Consider the following 23068-nt stretch of genomic DNA (forward strand, 5'->3'; position numbering starts at 1 on the left):
TTATTTCGCCACGAGTGGTGCGCGAGCGTCCCATCTCTGACGAATGTTTCGACCATGTCTTTTACGTCTATGCATTCTTCAGTGTTGTGGCCTTTTGTTCTGTGATAGTCACAGTACTTGCTGCCGATCAGCATCGTGACGATGTCGGATTACTGGAGGCTTTGGCCATGGGAGCTCTTCAGTAGCAAATATGTCAGTGACGCTTTTGGTAAGTGGCGTCCATCTGGAGTTCCGGTGCAGCTTTACATTATCCCTTTCACCCAATCGGTGCTGTAAGCCGGATGAGGTGTCAAAGTTTACCCTTGACTGCCAAATGCCTTGCTTCCGTTTTTTGTTCAATCGGGCGGTGAGGACGTTGTCCTCTCTCGTCCTCTGGGGTGTAAAGGTTTGTGCTCTGCGGAAGGTCTCTACCCAGTTGCTTCTCCGTTTCCGCATAGCGTTTGGCTGCTGTCATGATGCCATCCCATGTGGATGGCATTCCATCTTTACCCGTTAGGGTGCGGATAAGCTCTGGGTCCTGCGCGCCCCTGGATGAAGGTGCTGCGCGAACAAGATCCTCGCTGATATTGCCCAAACTTAACTTCTTTGAGTTGAAGCGAGTGATGAAGTTTGGCAGAGATTCATCTTCTTCCCGTATGCATTTGAGGATTGTCCATTGCTCCTCGGTATACTTTCGCTGCTGGCTGAAGTGTTGGCTAAACTTCTGCTGGAAGTCTGCCCAGTCGTAAATGTGGTTAGCCGGGTAAACGATCAAACCAAACTCCTAGCAGCCCCCACCAGCGTCATTTGAAACATGTAACACCACGTGGGTTCCGTCCAGTTGCTGACGGTTTGCCCCTGCTATGAACCTGTTCAAATGGTCGTCTGGGTCAGATATACCATCATAAGTGCCTATGTTGGGCATTTGTTTGGCACTTTTTGGGGCAATTGCTTCCGCAATGTCCCTTGCAAATTTGGACGTTCCCGCATTTGCAACGTTCGGTCTGAACGTTTTGGAGAAGTCTCGTGAACTTCCACCTGTATTTTTTGGTTTGAAGGCTTGTCCAAACTGCCTTTTCGGTTGGGGGTTCCGTTTCCTTACGCTTCCCTTTCGCCCTGTGGCGAGGGTTTACGTCGGAGTCGGATTCCTCCGAGTCAAAGCATTCGAACTCGTCGGCCTGTTGCACGGAACGCAAGCGTTCGTCCAACTCAGCCTGGAATTCCTTTTGCCGTGTTTCCGCCCATGCCTTAACTTCATCAAGAGTTTGGTGGGGGGAGCCTTCGTTTCTCAAACTGGGTATCAGTGGACCTCAGTAGACGATCTTTTACTGCACTTGCCCCAGCTTGAGTAACTGGGGTAGTGTTCGTAAAATTTGCTTCACTTGGCCCGACTTGGGTAGCCGGGGGTGAGTGTTTGTAAAAACTGTGTTGCCGGTGTTCTCCCCAGTAGCTGGAGTTGTGGTTACCGGAATTTCTCTAACCATCTTTGAAGTTTGAAAAAACTGGAGAAAAATGTAGTTCTAGCTTTATGCACGGATGGCGCCAATGAAGAAACACTAACCAGACCCCGGGCAGATTACTGGTAACCTGGGGGGTTGGAGAGCTGTTTTCCCACGAGGGGTTAGACCCTTGGAAGATGGTTCTTCTGATAACCTGCAAAACAGACACCCGTGAGCTCGTCACTGAGAAGGGGGGGGATTCCTCCTTGTGACCACCCTCCGGCGTGAGAATCAGACTAGATTGCTCTTTAAATATAAAAGTATATTAAGAGATTGCTAGAGCAGATATCAGGTATATATGATAAGATAAGATGTTGTAAGATGATCATACCATTGGGGTATTTATAGCCGAAGGTAGGTTTCCAAGGGGGTTTAGCCGGCCCAACACGCTACCAACTGTAACCTATGCACGTGCCCTGCCTGTGAGTGGTGGATAGGTAGCGGCTGACACAGAGCAGGCGTGTCGTGCACTCTTCCTCTTCTGCCAACTACAGGCTAGGCACGTGGTATGGCAGGAGTTGGTGGGAGGTAGGCGGCGGCTATTGGTCACAGTGCTGTGGCGTGCTGTCTGCCATGCTGCTGTCAGTGAGCTGTCGCATTCTTGGTCAGATCTTTTGTCTGTACCTCGTCAGGTATCACACAAAAAGATCCTCCATCATACGGACTGGCTCATTTAGGCGGGAGTTTTCCCCCTCCCGCCTTTTGCTCATTCCTTCAGGTGACACTGGGGGAGAGTTAAGTGCCTTGTGCGTGTAGCCATGCTGCGCGGGTGGCCAGTCCCTAATGGCTTGTATCCGAGGCTTGCGGGGACAGGCGGAGTCCTTCACCATTGGGAGGCATTTCCTGCGGGACCAGCTTGCATACTGCGCGTAAGGACGTCATGTCTCCGAGCATGGTTGGTTCTGCGGAACCAGTTGGTCTTTGCGCAGACGTCCCCTGTTTAAGGTGAGTCTTGCGGGTCCAACTGGGCTCTGCTGGGACCTACCTCTTCAGTGTTTCTAGTCACACATACTAATTCAACCTACTCACAAAAAATACTCAGAATAGTTTTAACACAATAAGTAGAGTTTATAGTGAGGATAGATCAAGCCATATCTACCACTTCATACTATAAAAAATTAACACCAGATTCAATAAACAAATTATTGGACCGTTTTTCATGTTCGTTACTAAAATTCATATACCACCACATCCAGACAACCCGAGATCTTGGAATCATATTAAAGTCTTCTTCCCGTCCTTTATTTTAAAATGGCTTTTTTGTTGTGGTGTAATATGTCCCGATAAGTGTTACCTATTTAAATAGTAGATGTAAAGTTAAACTTGAAGTTATTATAATTAACAAAAAATTAGTCACTTACAAAGAGAGAGGAATGATCTTTGTCTTCAACCAATGGTCATATAAATTTCTATTTAGACCATAAGGCGAATTCGCGTAAGAATCCTGCAAAACGTAACAAAGATTTTTAAAAAAACTTAAGTTATAAATGTTGCATGATGGTCAACAATATTACAATACCTCTAGATTCAACTTTTTGGTTGCTTCCCACTTGAAGTTAGCTGCATTAACCCCCCATCTATATTTCCATTTCTTGGTTGAAAGATTTTCAATCCCTTCTTTTGTTAATTTGTACTCCAGGTGATCGGAGAACGAACTGCATCAAGATAATAACATTTAGTGCAAAATATTATATATGTCATCTGTTTAACTCCTCTTTTTCTAGGCCGGTAAATGAACCGAACAAACACGACCATGCCCATGTTCATTTATTTAACTTTAACAGACGTAACGAACTATAAATGAAATTAACCGAGCCGAACAGATAACCGATCATCATTAAGACTGTTAACCAATAATTGTGGGTTTGCATGTTTAAAAAACAGATTCATTTTTTAAAGCTTTTAATTAAAAATTGTGGGTTTGCAATTGCATGTTTAGAAACACATTAGTAATGCTGTGAAATAACGGGTTAAGGCTGCAAACTGAAAGGTGCAGACTCTTAATCTATATATATTCGACTTAACTAAACTGTAAATGAATTAACCATACCGAAAAAAATAACCGATCGGTTTTACCAAAAAAATGTTGGATTGCATGTTTAAAAACAAACGGGTCAGGGGCAATCTAGTAAAGTCCATTAAACCGAAAAAGGAATAGCTCATGAAAGGGCAGTTTAGGGCGTCTAAAAGTTGTGGGTCTACACATTTAAAACCAAAAGGATCAGGGGCACTCTCATCGAGTCAATTAAAGAAAAAGAACCACTCATGAAAGGGCAGTGCCTCCAAAAAGGAAGAAGCCTTGATTCATCACCCAAGTCATTCAATCGTTGTGCACTGCATAACACCATGGAACCAAAACAAAAAAAAGTTCACAAAATATTTTTAATCAAAAACAGTAATCCAATTTGAATGTCATACTCATCATGTAATATAAGAATAATATCCAAATAATGAACAATAAAAGAGACATAAACTGATGAAGCATAAGATAAAGTATACATATAAACAATACAACTCATAATAAAGGTTAAAAATATGATTTGACATGATATAACATAGAGAAAAAAAGGGACCTTAATGTAATGTTAACACCATATGAGAAGTTAAGGCCAGGAGTCTTCTCTGCAACTTTAAACATGGAAGCAAACTCTGACTTCATCGTTCTCTGCCATTTATGGTTTTAACATATTATGAATATAGTAATAGACAAAATGAACTAAAAAAGTTTAAAAATGAAAAGGGAGACCCACCTGTTCATCGGGAGAGTTTATCACAGAATGATCACAGGGAAAGACTTAAAGTTTAGAAACTATGAAAATGGGACGACCCAAGTAAGATCCATTCAGTTATTACAAATAGATATGATCCTAGAGACAGATAAACAGTTCATGAGTCAATGTTCGAAACATTACAACCAAAAGAGCATATGCATTAGTTTATTGTCATTTTGAATACGTATATTCAAACAATTTGGGTTCAAAGTTACACATGTAAAATGCCACTTAAAGTAAAGTCATTAAAGCTTGGTCAATTTAGGCGAATATTTTATTGAACCTTGGTTCAAAGTAACTTGTGTATGACTTATGATAAAACGAATAGATCGTGTTTATCTTCAGTCAAATAAATCTCCATATGTAGTTTATAAGTGCAAATGTTTTAAAACAACGTGCCTCAAGTATGCAGGTACTTGGATGTGTATATTATATGTGCTTATTTTGACTTCTAGAATCATAACCAGATAAACAGTTATTTAAATTGGCATATATGACATCATGCAAATTGAAGTATTTGCATGCTTAATAAAGCTTATGATAATTTACAGGCATATATGTGTAACATATTAGAAACAAACTTGAAAAGTAGTATGCCTTACAAAGATATACAAAAGTTAAACACTGATATAAAAGGTTGCTGCTATAATAATCATCTGACCTGCCAAAAGCTTCAATATCCCAACAACACCAAAAATGGTCTGAATTTTTGGAGCATGGCGCAGTAGAGCTTGGAACTTCATCTACACAGAAGACAGTAACAAATTCATTAAATAAAATTTGAATGCATATGTAACAGATACATATGATGTATATATGTGTGAATCCTCGGGTGGGCAAAAGTGAAATTGCACTAATTTTGACGTTATTTTACTAATCTCGTGAAAATAACGTTAAAAGTGACAGACGGTTAATCAGGCATCATGTAGTGGCGTTGATAGCCGAAAGACAAGGGTACATGCACCGATCAGTCGGTGTCCCGATGATTGAGTGCTATGTGCCTTATGTCCAAGGCTTGATGCAAAACTACTATCGAGCCGGGGGGTCTCACCGGAAGCAGCCTCTCTATCCTTATGGGGTAGAGGTAAGGCTGTCTACATCTTACCCTCCTCAGACCCTACTATAGCTTTGCTATTGGTGGGATATACTGAGTACGATGATGATGATGATGATGATGATGTAACAGATACATAAGGTAAAAGAATACAAAATTATGAGTTATCTACCCATATATGTTAACTTTGTTAACAAAGTGTAGAGAAAAAGAAATAGTGAACTTAAAGCAACTAAAATCAACTGTTAACTTCCACAACTCAAAAAAAATGTTAACAAAGGCGGTTTTGATTGTAAGGGCATCCTGTAAATCAAAGAAAACTAAATTATGACAAAATATTTACCTTAAAATCAAAAGAAATTAATTTACGAAGTTGCCTTAAAAATCAATCAACAAAATCAAAACTAATACCGGAATAAAATTAATGTTTGTTTACTAACTGTATAAACGAACAGTTCGCGAACAAACATAACATATTTGTCAATCCCTTGCTTGGGTAACATATTTATATCAATAACCATAATTCGAATAAGTCAATTTGTGTACCAGATTTAGTCACGAACCAATTCACCAACCAAACTACACACTATACAACTCTTAATTCCAGAAATTTAAGACTTGAATAAACTGAATCAAACAACCAGTTAATCAATTTGCAACTTAGGGTTTCTAAAGAAATTTTTAATCAAAACACACACCAGTCAAAAATATTACCAGAACTTGCAATTGGAAATTATCTCTGGCAAACGTTGATCACAGTATTAGGGTTTAAGACCTGTGAAGAAGATCCGTGAAATTCTTATGACCCGTTTCAAAGCCCCATCAGAAGACCCATACCCACAAACAGGGTTAAATCAACAAGAGATCACCATTTAAAAATCAAGCAAATCTGGTGACTCCAAAAAAGGGAGGCGAGCGACCACATCACGACACGTAGGATTTTAGGGTCTTCGTTTATATATATTATAGATAGATAGATATATAAACGCATCAACTTTTTATGAGCCTCCAAAACCGGTGGGCTTTGGGCCGTCGCCCTCTCTACGCACTAGAGGGTGGATAAAAAACCCGAACTCGGAACCAGATCCCGAAAAAAAAAAACGGGATTGAGTTTTTTTTATAGCCGAGCTTTTAATACCTGAACCCATACCCGACCTGACCCTACCCGTAGGGTATGTATAAGGTATGCATTTATTACCAAACATGTACTCGGAATTGGACCCGATTTGCACCCGGGTAATACCCCGAAAATTGGAACCGGCTCCATACCCGGTATCGAGTTTTTCCCTAGTGTTTTTAAAAAACCGGTTCGTACCGGGCCGGTTTGTACCTATAATACCGGGTTTCGCATACCAGACCGGTATTTTGTGCCCGGTATTGTTGGACGGTTTGCTATAGAACATCGAGCCGATGATTTTTTCTAAAATACCGGTTTTAAACCGGCAAACCGGTTTTAAGTCCAAGAGACTTTTGATATTTTATGGCACATATTTTCTAAAATTTACTTTTAACCTAGCTAGTAAACTTTTGGCTATTTTTTTTTTTTTGAAAATCAAGTGTTTCTGTTTTATTTTTTTTATTATGGATTAACTTTTACATTATATTTTTTAATGGAATCATATACTTTTGATTCTTTTTGATTGAAAGTTGCATTTATATGAAACTAAAAGTTAAATTATCCAACCCGGTAGAATCTCGCTGTACAAACCGGTTCAACCGGTTGTATCAATTTTAACCCAATCCGGTATGAGTATAAAATCGGTTTTTTAAAACATTGGTTTTTCTCATACCTGAAACTGAGGTTTTCTGATACCCGAAATTACCCAAAAAAGTACCGAAAAAATACCCAAGAAGTGCAACCCCTTAAAAGACTCAATCTATACCCGAAAAGTACCCTTTAAAAATACTGAAAATGGTTTTTTTTTTTCAATACCCGGGAAAAAACGGTATTCAAATACACAGTTTATAAGATTATGATTCTTATTATTATTTGTTTCCATACAAGAAAGTAAAGTTTCTTAATAAAAACAAACATGAATATCATCAAGATTGTTATTGTTATCTTATCTGACATACATGTTTCATTATCTTAATAATTAAGATCTTCCTATCCTGTAACTCTAAACCAAAACACTCAATAGGAATATGTTGAATTTGGACACCATATCGCCCCTGCACTATGATAGTCTGAGTCGTGAGTTTCGTCCTTGTTTGAACACCACCACCACTAACGCCACCCTTACTCGCCGATGTCGCTGCATTTCCGACCATCCACCTCGAGTCAACGCCATCACTGCACCATCGTATGAAACCCTAATCCCCAATTTCCATCAACAAAACTTTACCTCACCGGCAACAAATTTTCCTTCACTAATCGTTCAGTAACTTTTACATTATATTTATTAACGGAATCATATGCTTTTAAGTTAATTTTTGAGTGAAAGTTGCATTTTTATGAAATTACAAGTTAAACTGTTCAACCCGGTAGAATCTCCCGGTACAAGCCGGTTCAACCGGTTGTACCATTTTTTAGCCCAATTCGGTATGAGTATAAACCAGTTTTTAAAACATTGGTTTTTCCAATACTTGAAATTGGGTTTTTCAGATACCCGAAAAGTACCAAAAAATACCTCAAAAAATACCCCTAAAAAGTGCAACCCTTTAAAAAACTCAATCTATACACGAAAAATACTCCAAAAAGAGCCAGAAAAAAACCTGAAAATACGGTTTTTTTTTCAACACCTAAAAAACGGTATTCAAATACCCAGTTCTATACCGACCCGAACCTGAACCCGAACCCGATGCATAGGGTATGGTTTTTAGTGACAATACCGGACCCGACCCGGATATTTATAAATATGTGAATTTGAGGTATTTATTTTTTAGGTTTGGTTACAGTAACGTAGCGGACATAGCCAATACCGACCGAATTTACGTTTACTCGTCGCTACAGCGTTTCACCGACCGAATCCTTCACCCAACACGTGCGAGAAAACGAACTTAACACATATCAACCAAGGCCACACTAGTGCACCGCCGCAGTACGACGGGTGTATTAACATATCTCGGTGCGACGAGTAAGGTAAAACAGTAGTTAATAACAGACGATATGTAAAGAAAGAATATAATTTATTAACTAGAAAACAAAACTTAGAATATAATTACTTTGTTCTTTTAACAATAATTACAAAATGGTTTTAAATTAGAAAAAAAAATCAATGGATCGATATAATAATAATAATAAGAAGAAGAAGGGAATCCGGCCCGAAAGGAAAGGTATATAAGGGTGGGTGGGTTATTAGGGCTTGTGATCATAATATCATAATAATAATAATAATCCCAATTTACTCACAATCGATCGATCGAATAACAATCAGTCAATCATCACTGCAATTCATTCATTGATTCTTTCTTTGTGTTTCGATCCAATCAAAATCAATCATCTGTCAGTCGAATCCATGGCTCAACTGAAACTCACAATTGCTTCTTCTGCTTCTGCGGTTTATTTCTTGTTGTTTCATTTGATTTCTTGTTTTTTGTTGCAGGAACTGATCAAGAAGATCTACAGTAGTTTCTCTTCTGCCAACATCATCTTCTTCACTTGCTGCACTGCTACTACAAACAAGGTATTATTATTATTATTATTATTATTATTATTATTATTATTATTATTATTATTATTGTAAATCATCACTTTCTTCTTCTTCTGCACTATTATTATGATTCTTATTCTTATTATTATTTGTTTCCATACAAGAAAACATGAATATCATCAAGATTGTTATTGTTTTCTTATCTGACATACGTGTTTCATTCTTTCTTCTACAATTGATGATTGTAACCTGTGTTTTTCTTTTTATATATATATGATTAGGCATAAATCAAATTGTAATTTACCCTGTGTTTTTCGATTTAGATTCATCTTTCTATATATAAAAAGAAGATCATCATCTTATTATTGAAGGTTGTTTGAAACAACAACTGCTTTATAGATCATATTTGTTGCCTGACATGTTTCGTTATGCCATACAATACAGGTGGTCACTGATAAAGAATCAGAATCTGCAAACGCTGCTGCTTCACTTCAGAATCATGATTCCACAGCAGCAGCAGATTCTTCCTTGTTATCTGGATCGTCTCAAACTCATAAGATTCCCACAAAAGTAGGCGTCAATGGATCTGTGACCAAGCAACCAAAACAAGAACATCGGGTATGGTTGGTCACATTTATTTTAACAGTGTGCGTGCCTAGATGTGTTTACACATCGAACGCACCACTGGTTGAGAGCTGTTGCCGCTCTCCTGATGAGTCCATGGCAGGACGAAACCAGCCACATGTATCTAAAGTGGACACAGAATAGACAGGCGTAACATATAGACAGCGAATAGAGAGAGACGATCGTATCTCTCAACTTTCACCGTCTATTGAACGATCGCGAATACACAGAAAGATACCATGGAGATGATGTGATGGAAAAGTCGGCAGAGGGAGGTCTGTTGATCGGGATTCTGATTAAGGAACGAAGAGATGACGATGCAAAGCGAAGACACAAAGAAGAAATCCGAGACAGGAAATGAGAAGACTGAGAAGCATTCTCAAACCAGGTATATTTGTTTCCCCACTTCTTATCATTAAGGGGTGTAAACGAGCCAAGCTCGCGCTTGACTTGGCTCGAGGCCCGTTTAACTTACATCAAGCTAGGATCGTTTCGAGCTTTGGTTCTTTCGAGTTTTGCGACAGTGGCCAACCCCTACTTCTGGATCTTGTATTATTATTTAAAACCGTTTCTTTTATTAATTTTCCATTTATAACATCATCATATGTTTCTGATTGTTTATCGGTGTGTTATGGACTCTGATTTGACTAGTGAGCTGCAGAAACATGAAGAAAATGTGGCTCCTGTTGGTAGGCGTTTGGCCCGTGAGAAAGATAAGGGGTTGAGTTCCTACCTTGATGCATTGAAGATTAACATGGAGTTTCTTTAACGGTGTATAATTCCTAGATGTACATTCAGCTCCCTCAAGACTGCTTATTAATTCTTTCAGGGACAATCTTTGACGCCAAACTCTGCCATACTAAGAACAATGGTTTTTACCTCTGCGCTTAAAACAGACCTATTGTGAGTATTAATTATCTATATGATCTTTAATAATTATATTAATGTTTGACTGAAAACACAATAAAAGGAAGTTTCATGGTTTAATTATTTGTTAGGTGTGGTCAAAATGTATATTTGGTAATTACTTCTAAAGTGGAGGTCAAAATCGACATTTTAAACAAACCTTGAGTATACAGGTCAAAATGGATTTTTATTATTCATTTGGTTTTGGTAAACATGTTTAGCATCAATGCCTTTTAAATATTGTTATTACGAGAATGATCTAATTAGATTGAGATGTATGCATCATTGCATTGCCGGTGCACCCTCATACCTCTGTTAAAGACTTGGATAAGCTATCAATCACTTTTGGTGACAAGAAAAGTAAACCACGTTAGGGAAGTGATAGCTGTGGGCCTAACCATTAATGGCTAGACCGCATTTTGTAGGTTAGATACAATCTTATTGAGAGTGTTTCAAGCTAAGAAAAGCCTAGCCCACTGCCATTGTGGATGAGATGAGGAAGTCATTGATTGATCTTGTTTATTCTTTCATGAACACCATATGTCTTTGTTGCACGTTGTAACCATTCTTTCAATTTATAAATACACAGATTAGGGTACGCTTATGATAATTTGAGGTGGTTTTGTACTGGATGCAGTGATAAATACACAAACATGCTCAAGTAGGGATGTAGCTCTGTGGAAATTGTTGTTTTTAGTGAAAGGACCAAATTTATCATTTTCTTTTCATTTGAGGGTGAGCAAATTGAGGATATGCAACTTGCAGTGTCTTTGAATACTCTGTTGCAACTTGCAAGGCATTAATAAATTCAAGACACCCTCCTTTAAGTAGTTTTATATGTGAATTTAAAATAATGCAAATTAAAAAAAAAGTTTACACAATCAATTAATGGGCTATTTTTTTTTTTTCCATTTTTGTAGAATTACGTATTGTTCGGCATTAACTCGAAAAATTGAGCTTAGGGGTGTAAACCAGTTGCGCTGAGCCCGAGCTCAGCTCGTGTCGAGCTTTATTTTCAAAGCTCGAGCTCGACTTTTTGATTTGTAATTATTAATTAAATTAGTTATTGTCGTCATATTTTTATATACAATAAAAATTCAGTTATGAAATTATTGTGTCAGAAGTAATAGTTTTTAATTTGTAGTAATTGTTTTCAGTTTTGCTTGTGAGGTTTACGATTGTTATTTGTTTAATTTAAATAATTTGTTATTTGTGTAATATTCATATTGTTGTTTTAAGCTTAGTTTGTGTTTTGGAGGAGAAGGGTAGGCAAAGGATTGTTCCGTGATTTTTAATAACGCCCGGGATGAGTAGAAGACAGGTGACAAACCAGATTCACCACCAGATGTAAATTTAGGTGTTAAGCATGTTGTTGCCCCTATAAAGAAACCTCCAACTGTAAGTGGCATTGCTGTGTTAGTGTTTTTTTTAACCAATCTTGTGTTCTTGAGTTTGTAGATGACTTTATGATTCACAGTTGTCATTAACTTGTGTATTTATATTGTTTTGTTAACTTTTAGGTGCTGATAATTAGGAAGAACTTGTGTCTGAAAGCATCAAACACGAGAAAGAAGCTATCGCTCTAGATGTTAAGGATGGGAATTCATGGTATAAGATTCATTTTGTGATTTGTGTCTTAATCTTAAATATGCAATTAATTCACTGTTTAGTAATTACTTGGTTTAGTTCATTAGTTCTGAAATTTTTTATTTATGGAAGGGTAAAAATTAACAGGTCAATTCTGTATAGTTTTGATCATTGACAATAATAATCCATTAACGGATAAAAAACTTTTTATTAACTGGTCAAAATTAATAAAGTAAAAGCAGGTCAAAATAACTTTTTTTGTATTAACTGGTCAAAAATGAGTCAAAATAAGTTCTATAAACACAACGCAAAACTAATAAAAAATAGTTTCATAACCGTATGAGTGACCTGGCCGGCTGGCTGCCTCATACTAAATTTAATTTACTAACTCTTAGCGTTTAGTGTTTCTTTCTTTCTTTTAATACAACTTATATTTGTATATTTCTTACACAGTTCTTGATTTTTGTCCTTTTTGTTGCAGAGGTAATGAAACAACTTTATGGAATCTATGTATATATGAACATGACAAGAAGTTTTGGTGGCTGCAATCAAGGAACTTTCACAAAGACTAACGGTAATTAATCAAAATTATATTCAATACAACATCAAAATTTATATACTTAATTAACCTACTCTGTTAATCAGATTGAAAAAAAGCCACTCTCAGATTTAATCAACTTTTATTATTAATAATTAGTTATTAAAAGGGTATCCTTATGGTTCGGGTCAACGGTCCGTTTTAAAAGGTATCGATTTGGGTCAAAGCTGGCCGTTTTAAAATTGTATCCGTTTGGATTGGTCAAAAAGGGTCGTTTTAAAAAGGTATTGGTCTGGTTCATGTCAAAACGGGCCATTTATGAAGCTTTTGGTTTGGTTCATGTCAAGTGGGCCATTTTAAAAAGTTATTGGTTTGATTCGGGTTAAAAATGGGTTATTCTAAAAAGGTGTTGGTTTGCAAATGAGTATTTGGTGTTATATTGTTCTTTTTTTAGAGTTATTAAGGTTTTGAAATGATAAAAATACCTTTTGTTTTTGTTCACCCGTTTCTCAAATCACACCATGGTATACGGTGTTTGTGTTGCTATTATTTAATCCGTTTATGAAATTCCTTTTTTTTTCCTTTAAAACAACAGTATTATACATTCATAATTCATTTTGTCTAGACCTCATTGATGCAAAGGTGCACAAAAAACAAGATTCACAAACTATTTCTAATCCGACCTAAAATAGGTATTTAAATCATTTTGGTAGAACCAACCCAAAAAGGTTAGAACTTGATTTTAAACAATCGTTTTGGTAGAACCGACCAAACAGTTTAGAAGCCGATTTTAAACCAGTTAAACCCAATCCTTTCATTTTGAAACCGGTTCTACCTGAATGTATATTTTGTTTAAATAAGTTTTGACATGTTAGTTTAAACTTGATTGAACTTAGCTATGTATTACGTTAAACTTGTTATGTCTTGTGTATTAAGTTGAACTTGTTATGGACTTATTTTGTACTCGGTTGATGCGTGTTCATTATTATTTTTATTATTATTATTATTATTGTTATTGTTATTGTTATTGCTATTGTTATTGTTATTGTTATTGTTATCGTTATCGTTATCGTTATCGTTATCGTTATCGTTTTATTGTTGTTCTTGTTCTTGTTGTTCTTTTTATTGTTCTTGTTCTTGTTCTTATTCTTACTCTTACTATTACTATTACTATTACTATTACTATAATGAAGCCAATCCGATCTTAAGCTCAAAATTTTAGTTCAGTTTCAAAACCGAGCCAAGCTTGCCTTTGCTCGGCATTAGGCTCGTGAACACTTCTATATGAGGAAAATGGTAAACAAAAAAAACCTGTGAAGTGTAATCGTCGCTGCATCGCGCGGGTTTTTACTAGTTACAAAATAAATGTGTAGGTCCTATGGGTAACATGTAAACAGGTTTCAGGCTGGGCAGACTTGTAAACATTTTCATCTAGTCTTTTTGAACATTCCAAATTTATTAGTGTGTAAAGCACAATTCAGACTCTAATAACTGTTTATTATTGGAGAGTACATAAGGCTATGCGGGCGGGTCGTGTGACATGTTTAAACGGGTGATTCTTAGATGTTGGTCCGACCTTGCGGACCCTTCTTATTGTTTTTCTTTTCTTTTCTTTTTTTTTTCAAAAAACTTAAAAAGTACTTTTTAGAGGTTTTAAAGTATATAATTCGCATAATTGTTTTTAGTTAGATCATTAGCTTAAGTTGTTTGACCCGCTAGAGATGAGAGAAAACCAAATTGACCTATTTATAATAGGTAAATAGTTAACTGCCTCTATGGTTTCACCCTTTTGTGCGGAGTGATGAATCTATATATGAACGTGAATGTGGTAACATGCCAATTCATCTGGCAATCAAGAGATTTTATTAAACTAGTAGCACTTCTGCGATATATTATTTTCTGTGTATGCTCATTGATGTTAAATTTTATATACTTAATGATCAAATTTTCCTGGTGCTTATGATCTCTAATGTATTCGTTTACTGCTTGCAGGTGCACTGGAAGTGGAGTCAAAGAATCATAATTAACGTAATATTTGTTATAGAGAAGTTAACAAATGAACCCGACCCTGCCAACTCCATTTAAGTGTTTTCTACTCCACTCTAGTCATATATATATATATATATATATATATATATTGTAGTATATACACAGTATTTTCAAAATGATTTGTACAACTTTTTTTATTCATGAAGCAATTAAACTATATATCAAGATTGTTTTCAAAACGATTATTGAGATTCATATAGTAAGTAATAAATACTGATGTACTTTGATTATGCCATATATATACAGGAAAAGGCAGTTCACTAAATAACGGTTCTGATGCTTCCTTATTATCTGGACCGCCCAGATTGACGATTCTGAGAATCCCACAAAAGCTGTGAAAAGACCGGTTCTTACTGCATCGAGGACGAGCCAATAAAAAATAACGATATGCAGCCGAAAGTTGAAAGCAAATACTGAGAAAGATTTCATGGAGATGACAGAGAACGCAGACGTTCTGAGGAAAACACGTTACTTGCTCAAGAGGATGCAAAGCGAAGACGCGGAGAAGAAATCCACGAGAAGACCGAGAAGCATTTTCAAACAAGGTATATTTATTTTCCCACTTCTAGATCGGGGTGTAAACGATTCGAGCCTGAGCTCGGCTAGGGTTGAGCCTGGCTCGTTTAACTTACAGCAAGCTCGGATTGTTTCAAGCTCTGTTTCTAAAGCTTAAGCTCATTTACTATTTATTTATTAATTTATCTATATTTGTAATTATTTTCATATATTTATCAACTTTTATGTATATCAAAATATACATAATATAGTTATTATTTTTGTTATAATCTTATTCATAATAATCAACTATTATACAAATATATAATTAAATCATTCTTATTAAAATAAGAGCTCGACAAGTGAGGCTCGGGCTTTTTTAATAGACAAGCTAATTTTTAGGCTCGGGCTCGGGCTTGTTTAAGTGCGGCCTGATTTAAGCTTTTAGCAAGCTGGTTTAGGCTTGTGTGCTAGCTCAAGCTCAATAAGTGAAGATCGGGCTCGTTTATTGAACAAACTTATTTTTAGGCTCGAGCTCGTTTTAGCTTGGCTTGATTCGAGCCGATATGAGTAGCTCGCCAGTGGCTTGGCTCGTATAGGTCATATAGCATTATAGCCCGTCTTCTGGTTACTTTGTCAAATATGATTAATTACAAGATGACAAATATTCTAATAGTATATATATCTTTTCAAATAATATAATTCTTATCTTTTTTATGCTTTAAGATACATTTGATCCGTATCAACCCATTTGGCCCTTAGATACAAGTAAATTGGTCGAAATTGCCAGTCTGTCTTGATATTTGTTTTGATTTATGAATATGTTAGTATAGGGAAGAGATGAGATAGAGCAACTGATGGATGATGATGATCATAGAGAGATGGTTGAAATGTATCTAATTGAGAAGAAGAAAAGGCGTATGGAGGCATGGTCGGTGGCAGATCAATGGATGGGATTCAGTCTGTTTCTGCTCCAATTTCTCCCGTTTCTTCACCTCCAAATGTTAAAAGGATTCGACAGGAATTTGAGCCTTGCAAGAAGCAATTAAAACACTTTTGAGTAATATTGTGTTTGAGACTATTTGAAGTTCAGACACGTCATTGTAACGAGCCATTTAGGATACATGTGTCACATCACAGGATTGTTGTAAGTGTGCTTGAGCATGCCAACTCCACAGATTCAAAGTGTGTGTGTGTGTGTGTGTGACAAAATAAACCCAGACACTCATTTTTGGTCTTTATGGTTTCTTTTTGTTACATGATGATGGTTAATTTGGGTCTTTCTAATGGGTTTGTGCGGCCTCAATTTAAAAGCATCAAACATAACAGAGATGTACCAAAACCACCATGAAGAAACAAAAAAGAATGCAAAAATCTTATTGTATTGACAAAACAAACATTATAGTCAAAATGAGATGCTCCAAAACTTGTATGAAGCACAATAAACTATTAAACAACGGTGTTTTATCAAAGGCTAATTGCACAACAAACACGACTCGAACCCTAAATGGTGGGTTCATTTCTTCAAATAGTCCTCGATTTGAATGAGTGCCTGCCAAATGGGTAGTAAAGTTAACATCAGACGTGCGTCTGAGAGAGAGAGAGAGAGAGAGAGACCGACCTCAACTGCGATTTGAGTTGGATTAATACAACAAACATCATCATGTCCCAACTTGGCTGCTATACCTGGACACAAAATTTAGTTTCTTGTTCTGTTAATTGACAACTTTGCCCTTTCACTATATGCGACAATATTATTAGGAAAGAAAAAAAAGAAGTTATACGTACGTTCCAACGAGACTCTCACGTGAGCGTTGGTGTAAGCTTCACTCCTGTCTTCCCAAAGTTTAGAAAGTTTCTTCAATGTCTATATATATCAAGAAAATGATACATTAATGTAATATTCATAAGTACTGTAAGTTGAACATTATTTTAAAGGGTTAGAATGAAGGATAATATTACATACTTGTGTGTACGCGTCACCAGATGCATGATGCAACAGCGGGCGAGATGCAGTACCGATAGCAGTTAACCTTTGTGCTAATGCATCCAAAGGCACATCTATAAAGACACTTATACCCTTGTGCATGTATTTCCTGATAAACAAATCAGTTCTATTATTTTGCTAAAATTAAACATAAAGAAATCCTATATAAAGGAATAACTTCTCATTAATCCCTCAAAACTTGGTATAATATCATATTTACCCAACAAAAAAATCATGAGTAAATCACACAGATGGTCCCTGTGGTTTGGTCAAAGTTTAGATTTCATCCCTAAAGTTCAAAAGACACGGATTTAGTTCCCACCCGTCTAGTTCACTTTCATTAATAATCCCTTCCCCCCAGGTCAGAAAAGATTACTAGACCCAGGAACCATTAATGAAAGCAAACTAGGTGAGTGGGGACTAAATCGGTAACTTTAAAAATTTATTAACGAAATCCAAAATTTGGATCAAACAGGGACCATCCATGTAATTTACTCAAAAATTATACTATCAAATATATCAATTTTAATTTTTTTGGCATTTATTCCCTTACTTAAAACTTGCATTAGGATATGAGAGTTTGGAGTGTAAGGAGAAAGAGAAGTGTATAATGGTCATACTGCCATACCAATTAATAGGCCGAACAACCGCACCTCCACCTGTCGATATAACAAGCTGACGCATTGATGACAGCTTATGCAATACCTCAGTCTGAAAAATGAATGATACAACTAATATAAATAATAATATTCAGAGCAACAAATTGAAAATAAAGAAAAGTTAAAATTCTAGGTGGAAAATTTTCAACCCATTTATATACAAAAGGTCAATTTGGGTAATGTTTTAGCTCTAAGAAATCGCACGTGTCAAACTTAAAGACTTATCTATTATTAAAAATGGGTAAATTCAGTCAAAAGGGTCAAAGTTAATAACCTCGTTATCTCTGAAAAAGGCCTCGCCACGCAACTTAAATATGTCAGCAACTGCAATTCCTCCAACAGACTGTTCTATTAATTTATCACTGCATGCATCTAACACATGAATATTATGGAAGAAAATAAACTAAATGGTTATCTGAATTAGAAGAAATTGAAATTGAGTTTAAACTTTAAAGCAAGATATAAAGAAGGAAACCAGTCACAAACCTGTCAAAGAAAGAATAACCTAGCACCTCAGACAAGATCTGACCAATTGTTGTTTTCCCTGATCCCATCATTCCTACATTCATTTCATATAATACACAGTTACTTATACATTATACACACAAGATAGCGTTTACATCTGACCAGAGTTGACAAAATAGGCAGGTTGGGTAATTGGTCAAAAAAGGTTCAGGCAGAACAAAAGAATATTTATACTGTTGAAACGTGTTTGGTTGGATTGACCCAAAATACTTTTTGTCCAACTTTTTTTTTAGATAAATTAGCATGCCATATATGATATACAGAAAATTATATTAGTCAATAATAATCTAACTTTTTCTTATTTAAAGACAGAAAATGTCATTAGAACTGACCTACAAGATAAATACACCTTCCACTAAGGCATGGCTCAATCTCCTCAGACTTCTTCTGCAATTAGAAAATCACTCGGTAAACAAATTGAGAAAGTTTAATAATGTTTATAGCATAACTTTTTTCGATCCAGAAACCTAACTTAATAGATATGCAAAAGCATGCAATGAATTTACCATATAAGATAACTCTTTATGCAATACATGCTATGTGACTTGCAAGTTGCAACTCCATGATAACAGACTTCTTTCATATTATTTTTAAAGCTATAAAGCTTAAACATGAGATATGGCAACCTGGAAATCCAGGGCCGTTTGCTTATATATGACCGAAATTGGTTTTAAGTTTTATTTCTAAATCACTTTTAAAGGATATAAGATTATTATTATTATTATTTTGATAATAATATTTTGCTTGCAATCATACTTAACAATCGTCTTACTTTGAAAGGCATAGGTCTTAATTTAACTTTATACATTCAATATAAGGAACATTATGGAAAATAAATACCTTTAATACCAGATGTTCCTCTGTGGTAATTGTTTCTGATTCAAGTATTGAAGCTACAAGAAGAAACCAAATTAAAAAAATAGTGTTAACCACATCACAGTCATGAAGAGCACAGTTTAAATGCATGCACTGATCTAAATGCAAGGCCTTTGGTCCCATGTGTCTACACATGTTTAATAGATAGATTCATGAATTAGACGTTTAGACATCGTGTTTGACAATCTACAAACAATAAAAGCTATCCATGTAAGATCATTTGATGATGTGGAACCCTGGTCCTTAAAGCATATAGATACAAATTATATATGCATAATGGGATATCATCCTTAAATCACATAGATACAAATTATATGCATAATGGGATATCTTCAAGTTCTTTGCAATTATACATCCAAACTTTAATATGCCCAAAACACCGTGGATCAACCACATCCTATGGCACTAAATACTGCCTCTCACATTTCTCTCTTTGACTATGAAATACCACATATACTTTCAAATATTAACTTATGGTTGACTACGATGAAGTACCTGGAAAGTTCTGAGAAGTACAGGAAACCTTTAACCTTTCTGCTCTATGACCAATCACTGGTTTTACAGTTTGCACAACATTGCTTTTAAGCATATTAACCCTTTGGTTTTTCTCAAACCTTGTACATAATCCCGTAAAATTATTTGGTGTTGATAACATGCTGTCTGAACTGGTTAATGTTGTCAAGTGTACGCTGTGTAACAATTTGGCCTCCATTATTTATTTGCCTTGAATCCAACAAATCAAGATTTTTTTGAATATGTAAAATTTGCCTGCAAAACCAATATTAAGTAAACAATCATTCTGTTGCCAACAAACTGATACATAAAAAAAATTGAATTACACCATTCATATATTTGTAGTTCTTGATACCTCCATTTGATGTTTTATAGCAGCAGTTTTTGTATATATAGCTCAATGTTATGTATTACATTTCATGATTTTGAAAGGAAAGCAAAAAAGTAAGTGAATAAAGCGATTGGGTTGAGGCTAATAACCGTATAAAATGAAAATGAAAATGAAAGGTAGAGGAGACCAGGAAGTTGACGTTAATATGAAATGCAAAAAAGATGTTGATTTCATTTCACACAAATACTAAGAATTCAGAAAATGAAAATCGGAATGAATTTATGAAATTGAAGTAAACTTCGTATTGGCATCCTATCTATCCAAAGTCAAAGGCATTTAGGGGTAAATGTGAAGCAGCACATTAGGTATACAAACATATATACTTCCGGTTGATATCAACATCAACTCAACTCAACTCAACTCAGCTAATCTAATAAATATATGCATCCAGTTGATAAATAAATGTAATCCAATCCAATTGAAAGTGTTACCGAGATTAATAGACGAATTGCTGTATTTATTTGAGAATTAGGAAAGGAGATAATAAGCTTAACCTAACCTGATTTCAGCTTCAATTTGATGGATGGATCTACGGATACCCAGTAATAATCTTGAAATTGAATTGAGTGTGTGTATATATATATATATATATATACATACATACAGGGAGGAGCAGCTGTTCTACCAACCCCCTCCGCTCCACCAACCTACCCTCACATTTTAGGTAAGATTTTAATTTACAGCGACTCAATATGCAATTTCTCTCTACTTTTGGACCAAACTCAAATCAAATTCATATTATTACTTATTACTTTTTCATAATAATACTTATATTATAAAATTATAACTAAAACAAATAATTACATAGCTATATGAAAAAAATATATTACATCTATGCTTATATCTATATAATGTATACATAAATTGATTTTATTTATATCACAAAATGATTTTTTTAAATGAACTTAATAAAAAAATGTCCGTGCAAAAGCATACCTGTGAATGCTTCTTTCTATTGAAAAATTCATTATCGGTGTCATATATTTATAATTGAAAGAATTTTGGTTATGAACCAATTTCGAAAATAACACTTCTCCCACGATGATAGTTCTAACCACTCAGCCTAAATACAAAAGAGGCTTTAAATTTATTGAATATTTATCAATTTACCATCCATTAAAGGAAAGTAGAACATTAAGTTGTAATAATGGATATTTTTCAAGAACTATGTTTTTCTGAGCTACACCATGAAAAAGATTTTGATAAGTTTCAGAAGGCTTCTCAACTTTGTCATAATGACAACATAAAAAATAACATGTTAACCTATTCAATTTTATGAATATTTTGTTTCTTTTGAGCATAGTTTTGTATGACATGCTTCCCATACAACGTTCTAATCACCATTGAAGGAAAAAATTAATGTTGACATAAATATTTCAAATTTGATAAAAGTTAGAAGCATTGATAGGCATGGGGGTGGCATGTCGAAAGTGTTCGCAATATTTTCTTAAATTTTAATAATTGAGGGAAAAGTAGTCCATTTACCAAATTCCGAACCTTTTGATTATTTCAAAAAATGCCTTTAAAAATAAATTTAAAACCCGAATCATGTTTAAAATTCTAATTTTCATACTTTTGTCATTTTAAAGTCAACACTTTGAACCCATAACAAATTTGACGATAAATTTATTTTGCATTCTCAAACTTTTAAAAATACTCAAAATTTTTATTTTTGACCTGTAACAAATTTTGACCTTAATGTAGTTAACTTGTACCAAGCAATCTATTTACCAACTTTTGACTCATAAAATCAAATTTAAGTTCCACCAAAAACTCGAAACAATTTTTATTTGAGAAACATGATTTGTTGTTGATTTTTGGAATTCACCAAGTATTTTGAAATATATAGTAAAATAATATGTTAATATTTATATTTATAAAAATATATAGATATTATATAAATATAGTGTAAAAGGAAAGTGAATAATTATTGATTTGTGACATATATTAGGGTATATTAGTTTTGGAGGGAAAAAATTGTGAGAATTAACCAAAACATGACAAGTATCCACATTTATTTTACTTTATTAGAATAGATAGATTAACTACGAGACTTATTTTTATTTTTTATTAATATTAGATAATATTGTTTTTCCCCAAAACTTTCATCAAGATGATTTCAAACTTGTAATTAAAAGGATCAAAACAAATAATAATAATAATATCATATTCAACTTTAATCTAGGTCGCTAATTCAACTACTACTCATCAAAATCCACTCGGTTCAACCAATGCAAACTGTACCGGCAACAGGCTGGTTTTCGATTCAGTCCGATTTTGAATGATGGAATTCATAGTTAGTTTGGGGGATTCTTATATATATGACATGAATCGTTAGATCTTTTTAACTTTTCATTTTTATACATTAACTACGTTTTCTAATAATAAGATAATTTTATGTATTCACTTTTAAATTATATTACATAATAAAAATCATAATATCATTATCAAATAGCCTCTTTTACACATTTGTATCATTACATTTAACATTTTTTATTGTGGTGGTCTTTCATACTCTGTGGAGACCCTTCTTTTGTTGTTTGTCTAATAAAGTTTATTACATAAACAAAAAATAAAATAGAAGTTTGAAATGTAAGCAGAACAGGAAAGGTCGAATAATCATAATAATATTTGACCGGATATATTTTATTTTTATAAATTGTATTTAATGAAGTAGGTAAATTTAGAAAAATTAAATATTTGACCGGATAGATTTTATATTAATCTTTTTAGTTTGGTAAAATGAAATTATCCCCAAGTTGTTATATTCATTTTTTGTTTATATAAATTTAAATATACCGTATTCTTGCGTTTATTTCTTTCCACATCTTGATCTAAATTTTATCAAAAACTAGGCTATTAAAATTTATACTTTATCTTATCATAATCCGAGTTACAATAACAATAAAATATACTAAAAAAAGACTGAACCTTTTCATGTAGACTTTTCAAGCCATAAAACATTGCAACAAAGTAATTCCTTGAAATGGCATTTAAAAAAATTAAAAGACAAAAAATGTTT

General features: G+C 34.7%; 1 protein-coding gene across 1 annotated transcript; it reads right to left on the minus strand.

Moving 5' to 3' along the window:
• Positions 1 to 16604: 16604 nt before the first annotated feature.
• On the minus strand, positions 16605 to 19869 carry LOC143592170 (shikimate kinase, chloroplastic-like). The gene is made up of 10 exons (XM_077072148.1): positions 19638 to 19869; positions 19107 to 19159; positions 18599 to 18653; positions 18228 to 18300; positions 18016 to 18103; positions 17711 to 17793; positions 17062 to 17191; positions 16884 to 16962; positions 16717 to 16781; positions 16605 to 16647 (listed from the first exon to the last, which is right to left on the minus strand). Exons 1-10 carry the CDS (start codon positions 19852 to 19854, stop codon positions 16612 to 16614), a joined length of 879 nt encoding a protein of 292 aa, XP_076928263.1. The 5' UTR covers positions 19855 to 19869; the 3' UTR covers positions 16605 to 16611.
• Between the last annotated feature and the right edge of the window lie 3199 nt (positions 19870 to 23068).

This window comes from Bidens hawaiensis, unplaced genomic scaffold (assembly GCF_021521415.1).
Source record: "Bidens hawaiensis isolate Kalapana, Puna unplaced genomic scaffold, B.hawaiensis_p1.1 tig00040568_1, whole genome shotgun sequence".
Classification (NCBI taxonomy): Eukaryota; Viridiplantae; Streptophyta; class Magnoliopsida; order Asterales; family Asteraceae; genus Bidens; species Bidens hawaiensis.

Coding starts and splice junctions, on each gene's coding strand:
- LOC143592170 (XM_077072148.1), bottom strand. CDS start 19,854: ATGGAGGCCAAATTGTTACACAGCGTACACTTGACAACATTAACCAGT. Junction 17,192..17,710: donor GTTGTTCGGCCTATTAATTG/GTATGGCAGTAT, acceptor TTTGTTTATCAG/GAAATACATGCACAAGGGTA. Junction 16,648..16,716: donor CAACTCAAATCGCAGTTGAG/GTCGGTCTCTCT, acceptor CCCATTTGGCAG/GCACTCATTCAAATCGAGGA.